At 58.0% G+C, this 11435-nt stretch overlaps 1 protein-coding gene across 4 annotated transcripts in view; it reads left to right on the top strand.

The window, feature by feature from the left end:
- Window positions 1-1541: 1541 nt before the first annotated feature.
- Window positions 1542-11435, top strand: part of PPM1F (protein phosphatase, Mg2+/Mn2+ dependent 1F) — a 28110-nt gene continuing 18216 nt past the window's right edge. Inside the window, exons 1-2 of one of the 4 annotated variants that reach the window (XM_057491335.1) lie at window positions 1542-1654; window positions 7550-7795. In XM_057491335.1, the coding sequence (XP_057347318.1) occupies window positions 7599-7795 (197 nt within the window). In that variant the 5' untranslated portion in view covers window positions 1542-1654; window positions 7550-7598. Of the gene's footprint in view, window positions 1655-1698; window positions 1721-1777; window positions 1800-7549; window positions 7796-11435 lie in introns of those variants that run through there. The other 3 variants (XM_057491337.1, XM_057491336.1, XM_057491338.1) reach the window with 3 other exon arrangements.

The following is an 11435-nucleotide window of genomic DNA, read 5'->3' as shown; positions in this document are numbered from 1 at the left end:
GCCCTGGTAAGTCCGGGATGAGGGTTCACACTTCTTCACCAAGAGCAGTGGAATCACGGAGGAGGAGGGAGGGTGCTGCAACTACCTGCAGACACATGAGGTCCTTGGGAGCCACAGAGGCCTCAGGGCTGGGTTCCAGAGTAAGGGTCCAGGAGAGAGTTCAGGCAGAGGGCGGAGGAGGGAGGAAAAGCCGAGCTGGGCACCTCGGGAGCCCCGGGCTCTGCTCACCTGGCCCAGGATGCAGCCTTGTCAGAAGCAGAGAAGCTCAAAACTCATTGGCTGGGTGGGGTGGGTGATGTTGAGAACCTTTTCACAGAGGTGAAAGCCAAGAGCCAGGAGCTGAGGCGAGACAGGATGCAGATTGGGGTAAGGGCGGGTGACAGGGCACAGGGCACAGGTAATCTCACAGGCACGTCACTGGCCCTGTGCTGGCGATGGGCAAGCTCCCAGCCAAGTGGCAATGCCTCTCCTTGCCATCTTCTCTAAGCCACCAGCCTCTAGTAGAATCTGTTCCAAAGAGTCTAATGTGGGCCCCAGCTGAGGAAGCCCTCAGGTATATCAGCTTTCATGGGCACCCCACTTTACAGTGAGGGACGTCCTGTCCCATGCACCACTACACCTGCACTGTAGTTCTCAAACTTCACCACAGCCATTCTGATGCAGGTGGTCCCGGACACACTTTGAGAAACCATGCAAAATCCCAGCAACCCTATGAGATAGGTTGATTGCTATTGTCCCCATATTTATGGTAAAGAAACTGAGCTCAGGTGAGCTAAGGAACATGTCCAAAGTCACAGGTTATAAGATGTGATCTCAAGCCTTGCTCAGGGACACCACACTAACAAGGGGTTGTGGGATCTAGGAGTGTGTGTAGGAGAACGGGGTGAGCTGGCACACCCCTCTCACCCTGCCTCTCTGCCCGCACACCCCCTGCCTTCTAGACCCACCCCCTCCCCAGGTGGTTTCCTTTCACATCAGTCAACTGCTAGTTAGGTTCCCGGCTTCGCTAAACCCCTGCTGGCAGTGAGGCACCCCAGAGACCTTAACTCCCTCGGGCTCGTGTGTGGACCTGAAGGTCCCGTGGATTTCCACCGAGAGTTCCCAGAAAAATGCATCCTACTGATACCTTGAACTTAGCCCACGGGACCTTGCAGACTTCTCTGACCTCCAAACTGTGAATAATAAACTGTGTATGTTTGTGGTAATGTCCTTGCAACAATAGATAACTAACACAGCTGCTAGAAGCATGGTGGGTACTGTGCCTCTTGCCTGATGCACTGCGGGCCCTGGGCTGCATCCTGCTTTGCACCTGAACCAGATGACAGCACACGTTGTTTAATTTCCGGGCGCTGTGAGGTAGAGATTGCTTTCCGGCGTGTGCCCAGCCACCCAAGCCTGGAGAAGTGAAGCCACTCCACACAGTGAGCGGCGCGGACCCAGACCTCAGGATGGGCGGGCCTCGACCCGCTGCGGGGAGCGCAGCTCTTCCCCACCTAAAATGAAAGAGCCGGGAGGCCACCGCCAGGGGGCAGCAGGGTCCGGCCCCGCCCGCCCGGGGCTGACTGCGCCTGCGCAGCACCCGCGGAGCCGCGGACGGGAAGTGAGCGGGGCCGGCCCGGAGCGGCTCGTGGGGCGCGGAGTGGCGGAGTGGCAGGTGAGGCCGCGGGGACCTGGGGCGGGCAGGCTCGGGGCGCGGGCCCGCAGGGCTGACGACGCCGGGGTAAGGCTCAGGTGGGGGCCCTAGGTGTACAGGGTGAAACGGGGCCCTGAGGAACAACAGGGGGCCTAGGGAGGCCGAGGTGAGGAGACCCAGGGTTCGGGGGGCGAGTGGGGGGAGCGAGCAGCCGGGGACCTGAGGGCCCCGAGGCGGGGAGCCCGGGGGCTGGGGAGCTAAGGGTGCAGAACTAGGGGGCAGTCGGGCCGGCAGGGGTGACTGAGCCAAGGCCAGGTGGGGGCTGAGGGCCGTAAAGCAAAATAAGGTGCTGAGGGGTGACGCGCCCCCATTTGCTCGGGCTCCAGCCCCTGACCACCCCCACCTCCTAGGAGCCCTGACCCTACCCCGTCAGCCCCTGCATCTTTGCGCCCACCCCATGGCCCTCTCCCAAGCGTACTTAAGGTGTTTTAATTGAAGCGAGTGCTTGGGCTGCAGCAGCTTTAGTTAGAGGCGTGTGAGAACCCCAGGCGGGGAGACGGGGATGGGCTGCACCCGCGCAGCTGTGTAGCCTCAGGCAAGCCACTTAACCTCTCTGTGCACCTGATTGTAAGGATTTCCACACAGGGCCTAACATGTAGTGGGTCTGGTTGGATAGTGATTGACTTCTCCCCCACAGCCTTCCACCGAGCTGGAAGTGACACATATCCTGAGTGATACATGTCCTCATGGCGTTCCCTGGGGCAAGTTCTGTGGGCTGAACGGTACCCCCACCATGGGAGATAGAATGTGAGGCTGGCACTCTGAGGTCTCCAGCTCACTTCTGGCCTTTATGCCCATATCTTGCCTATGTCTAATTTCACTCTTCCTCCTGCAACCCGGGTGGAAGTGACAAAGGCATCGGAGGACCCGATTTGAGCCCAACTTTGCCATTTCCTACTTGTGTGGCCTTAGGCGGGTTGCTTACCCTCCCTGAGCTTTTTCTTCATCTGCAATGTGACCTAATACCATGTGCTTCTCAGCATAGTTGTGAGAGGTAAACAGAACAAATACCACTTTGAAGGCTGTAAACCTCCGCACAAGTTCATTTGTAGAATTCCTTTGAGATACCGCCTGAAGGGAGCCTGCCTGTAAAATATTTTCTCTGTTGCCCACTGTGCTCAGCAGTGTGTTAGTTGGCTCAGGCTGCATATCTCAGCCCACACCACCCACGGGTGGCGGTGGAAGGAAGCCAGCACGCTCCCTCTTGCCTTCACACTTTCCAGCTGCCAGGCACCAAGGGCCCTGCTATGTCCAAGAGGACAGACGGGGGTGGCCTCCCTGGCCTCAGGGGGCTCATAATCTAGTGAAAAAGTTGAGCCTATAAAAAGTGGTGGTTGCACAACCATGTGAACGTGCTTAATGTCACAGAACTGTACACTTAAAAGTGGGTAAAATGATGTTATACTTATGTATATTTTACCATACATTATTTAAAAGGAAAGAAATATATGTTGGAAAACATCTGGAAGGGTTTACACCAAACTCTTCCCAGGGATTAGTTATGAATAAAGAAGATTCTCCATTTGGAGTAAAATGTTTAATGATGAATACAATACTTTTGTTACAGTGAATGCAGTTTCCTGTTTTAAGGGTTGCTGTTTTTTCCTTCACTCAGGTTCTGAAGCTAAGCAGGACTCAACAAGTATTTTGTCAGTACCACCAAAGTCATGAGTTGTACAAACATACATTAATTGAACTTCATTGAGTCAAAACTGGTAAATTAGAGGAATGTAAATACTTTAAATGGAAAGAGAAAAATGGACTTTTTAAAAGTCAGGTGCAAGCAGAAGCTGTAGCACCACAGAAGCCAGCTGGACCCCAAAGGTGTGACAGTCTGAGCAGAGCTTGGATCAGGGAGGTCTGAGGGCAAAGGGGAGTGCCTTGAGGCAAGGCTGGAAGCACGGAGCTGAGGGGCTGCCCCAGGGCAGGGGGCACAGAAATGGGAGACAGGGCCATGGGAGAGGCTGAACCCGAGGTTGGCGACTGATGAGGGGTTTCTGCCATGGCTGGGAGCCGGGCCCCACAGTGGGACTCGCTAGTGTGAACCCTGCCGAGGAACTGTTGGGAGGTTATGTGGCCCTTCTGCGGCAGTCGTCACCTGGAAAGAGGAGGGGGAAGTAACAGGTGTTAAGAGGTGAGAAGAGGGTACAGTAAGTTCCCTCAGAGCGGCGGCAACAGCCATGGGCCCTGGCAGACGTCGTCTGGCACGTTCCCAGAGCCGGGAGCATCCAGCGACAGGGCCGCATTTGGCCAGACTAGCTGAGGCAGGCTGCAGTGGGGGCTGGTGGCCCCGCATTCCTCCCATGCGCTTCCCCCCGCTCCCCCTCCCCGGATCCTAGGCGACTCACACAGCCTCATACACGAGCCCTGCCCCACAGGGACCCTCACCAGGGTACCCAGCTTGGCAGCCTGCATCAGGCCTGGCTCTGCCTCACACTGGATTGCCTTGTCTTACTGCCAGCCAGCTGACCACTGCATCATTCCTGAGACTGTCCCCTTTTGTTGGTTTCACAAGGGGTCAGGGCCCCAGCACCATCCCCAGGCCTTCCCAGTATTCCGGGGGCTGCCTCCAAGGCCCCATTTGAGGTAGGAATCTCTCCTCCAGTGGTCTTTGTGCTTTTATCTCTAGGCCCTGGGCTCCCAGGGCTGGGACTGTTTGCTCATATTTGTGTGGCATCCTTCACAGCTTGTGTGATGTGATCAGTTTGTTGGAAAAGGAAGGCAAGGACAGCGATTGCCCTGTCCTTTTCCCCAGATGGGCCCCGGGGAAGGAAAGCTGCCTCCTGGTGCTCCCTCGCCCGCTTCCGCTGGGTGATTCGGAAACAAGCCCGGTCAGTTCTCCGCAGGCAGGGTGGCTCTGGGCCACCCGCCTGTCTATCAGAGGGCAGCTGGCTCAGACCCTGACAGTGTGCCAGCCAGCTCCCTGGCAGATGCAGGCCAGGCGTGCACACAAGCACTGCCACCTGTGCTGCCCACCCCCCTGCGCTCCCAGGCCCCACTCAGCCCCCATGTCATAGGCTGCTGTCCAGGCCCATGCTGGACCCTGGGCTCGGGGGTGGGCCAGGGCAAGGCCCAGGGAAACGGGCAGACAAGGGGGGCCTTCAGGCCCAAGGAGCAGCACCCCAAGGCTGGAAGTAGAGACAGGGCAGTGCATTCTGGAATGTCAGCAGATGCCACCAGCAAGTGAGGCCAAAGGTTAAGTGTTTTGGATTCTTTGCTTTACACTGTGGGCCAGGATTTCTCAAACTGGGGCCCTCCCGGGATTTCTGGGGGGGTCAGTGAGCAGACTGCTCTCTGTTTGATCCTAATCAGGCATTTACATGAGCTACTCTGAGCCTCCCATTTCAGTGCCTATAGACTATTTGTTTCTGGTCTAATAATCTTACTGAGCCGGCAGCATTTTTTGGCCTGTGGGCGCTAGCTGTTGTCCGGGGGCAGCTCTGCATTACTTACATTTCTCTCCCCCTAGCATCATCAGGAGGCCAGAGCTGTTTGTGAGCAGAGGAGGCGGGTGGGCCTGTTTCTCTGCCCATGGTGCCCGGGCCTGCTGTGCAATTCACCCATCTTATTGTTTTTCCCTGGCTTGATTCTTGTGCTCTGCAGCTTGGCCACTGTGGCTGTCCAGGCCTCCCAGCCTTCCCCCCGGTTGACCCTCACCACCCCCATGGGCTTTTCTGATTCCCCCACTTCACAGTCTTATCCTTGTGGTTATAATGTAGTTTTCTGTCCTGCTCTCATCCTGACTTTTCCATAGCTAGTTTACATTCTTCATCTTTTTACCTGTTGGCCTTCTGTAACCCCAGGCTGCAATATATTTACTTCTACTTATGAGCAAATATGAAGGATAACAGTTTAAGGCTGTCCCCATAACCTTTCATCAGAAATGCCCTTATTTCTATATTATTTCTGTGTCTACTTAAAAAAAAAAAATTAACTTTCGATTCCTGCCTCTGAAAGAGAAAGGTTTTGTGTTTTCTAAAATTTTCCCCCGTTTTCCCTCCAAATCCTCTGCTGATCAGACATGTAGCATACCCTCTCCCCTTCACTGCCATGCTCTTCCTGTATTTTTCCTATTCTTCCAGAAATGTGTACTAAGTTAGTGTCTCCCAACAGGGCCGGCCCTCCACCCGGCTGTGCCCTTCAGCAGGCAGTGAGCTCCTGCACCTCTTCTCATTTGCAACGCCCTCCATCCTCCAACTCCAAACCCCTGTCCACAGCTGCCCTTTGGCAAAGTTTGCAGGCATAGAGCTTCCAGAAGATTCTCTCCTGTGGTCCTGCCCTCTGGGAAGGGCTAGGAAATTGATCCCTAAATTCCCCTCCTAGAACTTGGGGTGCTGCTTAGACCCTTAAGGAATCCTGTCAGAGGGTGTTGTATATTTCCCTGGGGGATAAACTTGGGGGATTTGTTCTGAAGAGTGTCCTGGCCTGGAAGCCCTGAGAAACCCTGAGAGGGAGCAGGTCCCAGCCGGAGAGGAAGGGCCTGTGCTGAGGGCGGCGGCAGGGAGGTGACACCCTGGGTGTGTGCGGTGGACAGTGGGGCCTGGATAGCAGGTGGGGAAGGGTGGGGCAGCGAGGGGCCTGGAAGGATGACGTGCAGTCCGTTTGGGTCTGGGGGAGTGAGAGTGGGAGGCAGGAGTCCAGGCAGACTTCCGGGAGCCTGGCAGACAGCCCTTTGCTAGCATGTGAACCCAGGAGGCAGAGAAATGGAGCAGGGGAGGGGAGTGGGCGGGCTGCCAGTACGCCCGGGTTCTGAGCTGGGGGAGGTGAACTGGGGGGTCCACCTTGCAGGAGGGTGGGGCAAGAGGTGTATGAGGCCCTCGTGTGAGAGGAGGAGGTGGGGTAGTGACAAGCTTGCGACAGAATCCCTCCTGGACCCCATCATGGATTCTCGGGCAAAGGGCTGCTCCTCTCTCAGCCTCGGTATTCCCATCTGTGAACTGGGGCTTGTCCTGGCTCCCAGGGGATGTGCGTGTGAATTCCCGGGCAGTGCACAGGGCCTGGCAACTGGTGAGGCCCAGCCTTCCTAAGGAAGCAGGGAGGAAGAGCCCGGGAGATGGGGTACAGTGCCCAGGGTGGTGGGCTCTGCGGCCTTTCCTCCAGCCGGGGCTCAGCAGGCCCAGGACTGCTCCGACTGGAGCGGACGTGTCCCAGATGCCCCATCTGTCCTGGGTGAACCCTCTGCTTCTATCCTGCCCATGCTCTGGGGTGCTCCACGGCCTTTGGGCCTCCAAGCTCCCCGACGGGTCCATCTCGAAACAGCCCAGGGCTGGCCCTCCCCTGCACACTGGCCCTGCCACCATCCAGGCCCTTCTTTCCTTCCCCGGCAGGTGTCCCCCTTCCCCCTCGTCACCACTTCTAGGCTCACAGGCCTGATGGGATCACCTCCTCTCCTCCTGGCTGCCCAGGTCCCAGGGTCAGGTCAAGCCCCCTCACCTGCCATGTTTATCTGCCTCAGGGGCCCGGCCCTGGTGTCCCTCTCCTGACCACCTTTTGCCAGACCAGCCACCTTGCACCAAAAACCCCTTCCTTTCCTGTCACTTCTCCTTCCACACACCCAGGCAGCCCCTGCTCCCAGCTGTCTCCTGAAGCCACTCCTCTGGGCTCCCCAGTGTCCCCTCTCATACCTGTGTCAGGACACTGGCCAGGATCTACTTCCATTTAGTAGGGCCCCTAAACTATGTGTGAGGCTGGGTGGCCCTGCCCTTCTGCCTTGAGGCGCTGGGCTTAGTGTGGCACCTGCCATGTGCTGCTTCAATGAAGAAGAGAAAGCGAGGTGCTGTGCACTCGCGGGGCGCAGCTACACAGAGAGCAGGGTGCCCGTCGTCCTGTGTTGCTGACTCCCACACCTCTCCCCAGAGTGAAGACTACCTGGGCCCCCAGCAGAGGCCCCCGGGATGCTCTGGGCATGGCCTCTGGAGCCCCACAGCAGAGCAGCCAGATGGCAGAGGAGACCCTGGGCTTCCTGAATGCTTTCCTCCACGACTTCCCAGCACCCCCACGCCCGGAGAGCCCTCTGCCGTGGAAGGTCCCGGGGGCAGCGCTGAGCCCAGAGGAGGTGGAGGGCGAGCTGGCCGAGCTGGCAATGGGCTTCCTGGGCAGCAGGTAGGCCTTGCACCCGTGGGCGGGGCTGCACGGGATGGGAACAGGGTGCCTGGGATGGGCACGTGCTGGCCTTGACCGCAGCTGCTGTTCACCCCACACATCCTGTGCTGTGTGGGAATCCCGGGGACAGCACTGCATTCACTTCCCGGGGCGGCCGTCACAGTACCGTGGACTAGGAGGCTTAGAACAGAAACGCACCATCTCATGTTCTGGAGGCCAGAAGCCGGAGATCAAGGTGTTGGCAGGGCCATGCTCACAAACAAAGGCTGTCGAGGAGAACTGGCCCAGGCCTTCCTCTTAGAATCCGCTTGGCCTGTAAGCACATCACTCCAGTCTGGCCTGGATCATCATGTGGCACCCCCCCCCCCCAATATGTCTGTGTCATCCTGGGGCATTTCTCCCTGTCTGTGTCTCCGCTCCTTGGAAGGATGCCAGTCCTGTTGGATTAGGGGCCCACCCTGCTCCTGTATGAACTCGCCTTATGCCTGCGAAGACCCTCCTTCCATGAAGGGCACATTCTGAGCCATTGTGGGTTAGAACTTCCATGAATCTCACTGTGGGACATGATTCAACCCATGACAGGTGCTAAGTGGTAGGTCCTGTTTCTGTCCCATTTCACAGACAGGGAGACAGGCCAGGTGGGGTAAAACACCATGGCCCAAGGCCTCATGCTTAGGGGGGTACAGGGCTGGGCCATGTGCCCAGCACACAGGCCACACCGCCCCTTGCCAGCATGACCCAAGAGGTGGTGGTGCATCTGCATTTCACAGGTGAAGAAGCTCACACACAGAGAGGGGACACAATCAACTGAGCAGATTTTGAGGGAAATAGTATGATGCCTGCCAGCAGCCATATGGGCAGCTTGTGGCTGTTGGGCCAGCAGGCCACTTGGCATCCGGGTGAACCTCTTCCCTCCCCAGGGTCCCCGCCAATGGGCTCAAGTCACAGCATCACCCCTAAAGTTGGGACCACCCCGGCCTCCACACCCTGGCATTTTAGTGTCCTGGGCATGCCCCCTCTGTGGCAGGTTGCTCTCGCTCCCCACACCTCTGAGGTCTTTCTTGCTAGAACCACGAGGCCCCAGCAGAGTCAATGACTCTCACTCACCCCGTGCAGCAAGGGAGCCATGTCACTGCGCAGCAAGGCCACAGGTCCTGGGTCAGCTCCGGGGCCACATCCACCCAGCGTTCCCCACAGCCCCAGGGAGCACAGAAGGTAGTGCCCATGCCGGTGTCCCCGGGGGCTAGTGGTGTGTGCAGAGGGCGTTGCTGGCTTGTTTTGTTTTGGTCTGAGGAAGTACTTCACGCAGGTGGTATAAAGCAGATCAGTGGAGCAGAGGGGGCCCGGGTGCTGGTGGGGTGCAGGTGGGGAGGGGAGGGGAGGGCCCCCGGAGCCCTGCCTCCTTACTCAGGTCTGGGAGCACGAGGGGAGGAGAGGGAGCTGGTCAGCGGCAGTGACTGCACTCAGAGGGGAGAAGGGAAGTCGGGGGGCCGGGCCCTTGGTGGGCACCAGCCTGAGCAGTCAGTCCCCTGGGTTGGGGGGGAGGCGGCGGAGCAGGTGAAGGAGATGCCCAGAGGGGAGGGCACCGGGCCAGTGGGGCTGGTTTTGCTCTACAGCAGTGGAATGGGAGGGTGAGGAAGAAGACGGGTGGGCAGCTGCAGGGGATGTGACCACCCTCCTCCCCAGGGAGGGCCCTGAGCTGGAGAGGTCGGAGGTCAGTTGGAGGGGTCTGCCCCGTGCAGGGCCTTGCAGGTGAGAGATCTAATGACGGAGTAAGGTGTCTCAATCTACATGTGGGGAAAACCAGGACTTGTCTGTGGCTGAAGTGGGGGCCCGGCAATGGGCGGGAAGGTGGCAGCAGGCCCTGCACACAGGTGTTGAGTGGGCGGTCGTCAGTGTATCGGATGACAGCAGGCCTGAGGGCACTAGTGGTGGGGCAGAGGCCAGGGGCCGCGGCCCCTCAGCCTGAAGCTGGAGCGGGTGGTGCGGGCCTCTGCAGAGCTCCCATGGCCCTTCGGCCCCTGTGAATCCACCTTTAAAGCACCTTAAAGCATAATGTTTCCAAGTCTTATATTTTCCCAGTCTTAATGGGTATATTTTCCGTTATTCTTGTCCTTTTCTAGTGTTTCTTTCCTGCATAGATGTGGACATTCACACATGTGGTCACATGTTGTCTGAACTGCCTCTGAGCATCATGAGCACCCCACATGCTCACTCCGGGCAGGCTCCAGGCGAGTTGCCATCCCTGCGGCCCTCACCTGGGCCCGTGGGTGTACCAGGCCGAGCAGACTGGTATCTTGAATGAGACTGCCCAAAAGTCAGGTCCCGCTGAGTTCAAGGGCAAGGCAGTTCGCACCCTGTCTTCCCCCTTGTCATCAGTGGCTCTGCGTTACATCTCAGTCCCCGAGCAGCACACACTTGTTTATGCATTTTCATCTCTGCTGCTAGAATGTAAACTTCCTTAGAAACTGCGAGGTGGGCAGTGGGCAGGGCTAGTGTTTCTAAATACCCGGGCCTTGCACACCCTTCCTGTTCACTGCAGGACCCGTGCAGGGCCTGAGTGCCTCGAGGGCACATTGGGTGGCTCCTGGATGAGGCAGTTGTCCAGGAAGTGGGACCTGTGGCCCAAGGCCAAGCATTGTCTGGGTCCCCAGGCCGGAAGCTGCCTCCCTGTCCCCGGCGGCGTCAGAGGGCCTGCAGGAAGCCACAGCACGACCTCATGGAGCAAGGAGGGCAGGCGCCCCTCTCCCTGCCGTAGAAAAGGAAAGCCAGCGGTTGGCAGGAAATCCCCAAACGGCAGAGGAACTCATTTCTCATGTCTTAGCTGGTTGTTTTTCAAAGGCAGTTCCAGAGGCTTCTCCCCTGAGTCACCCTTTCATTTAAAAAAAATCACAAATTCCTCCCATTAGATTCCTAAGGCCATCTGTAGACACCATAGGTACCCAGCCCCCGGAGGGACAGAACCCGCGCCCCTGACTGTTGGGAGGTCCTTGCCTTCAGGAAAGTTGGCATGTCTGCCCAGCACAGAATCATTGACTGCCCTGGGCACTGGCCCCAGGCCTCAGGGATAGGCACCTGGGAGTGAACACAAGTCCTCCAGCCTGTGAGGGACTCCGGCTGGCAGGGAAGCAGATTCTAGGGTCAGGGCTTGTCCTAGAGGCTGTAGGGTCACCAGGAGGATCAACCCCTTATGCTTAGGGTAGCCAGGGAGGGCTTTCCATGATGCGGCATGGGAGCCGGTCCCTCAGGCAGGGGCCTGGGCAGGCCCTGGTGTCCACGGACAGATGTGCATGTCACAGAATTTCCAAGAGTCTTTCCTTACCCCGGCTTCAGTCTCTCATCCCCAGGACATCCCAGGAGCTGCCACTCAGCCCTCTGGGCTCCAGTTTCCATTTGCTCCCCTCTACTTGCTTCCCACACCTGCCCCACCAGCCCTCTTCTCTCTCTGGGCAACCTGTCTGACCTTCAAAGCAGACAGCTATATCCTGCATCCCAGAATCTACTTTGGGGATCATCCCACTTCTCTGACTGCTCTCTGTCCCACCACCCTCCTCCTGGGCACACTCCTCCAGGTTGCATCCCCCACTGCCCACCGGTCCTAGGCCTTGACCTCAGCAGAACCTGACTCGCTGCAGACGCA

Source organism: Manis pentadactyla, chromosome 14 (assembly GCF_030020395.1).
Source record: "Manis pentadactyla isolate mManPen7 chromosome 14, mManPen7.hap1, whole genome shotgun sequence".
In the NCBI taxonomy this organism is placed as follows: domain Eukaryota; kingdom Metazoa; phylum Chordata; class Mammalia; order Pholidota; family Manidae; genus Manis; species Manis pentadactyla.
The sequence above is the reverse complement of the archived record's forward strand: the minus strand, read 5'-3'. Positions and strand labels throughout refer to the sequence as shown.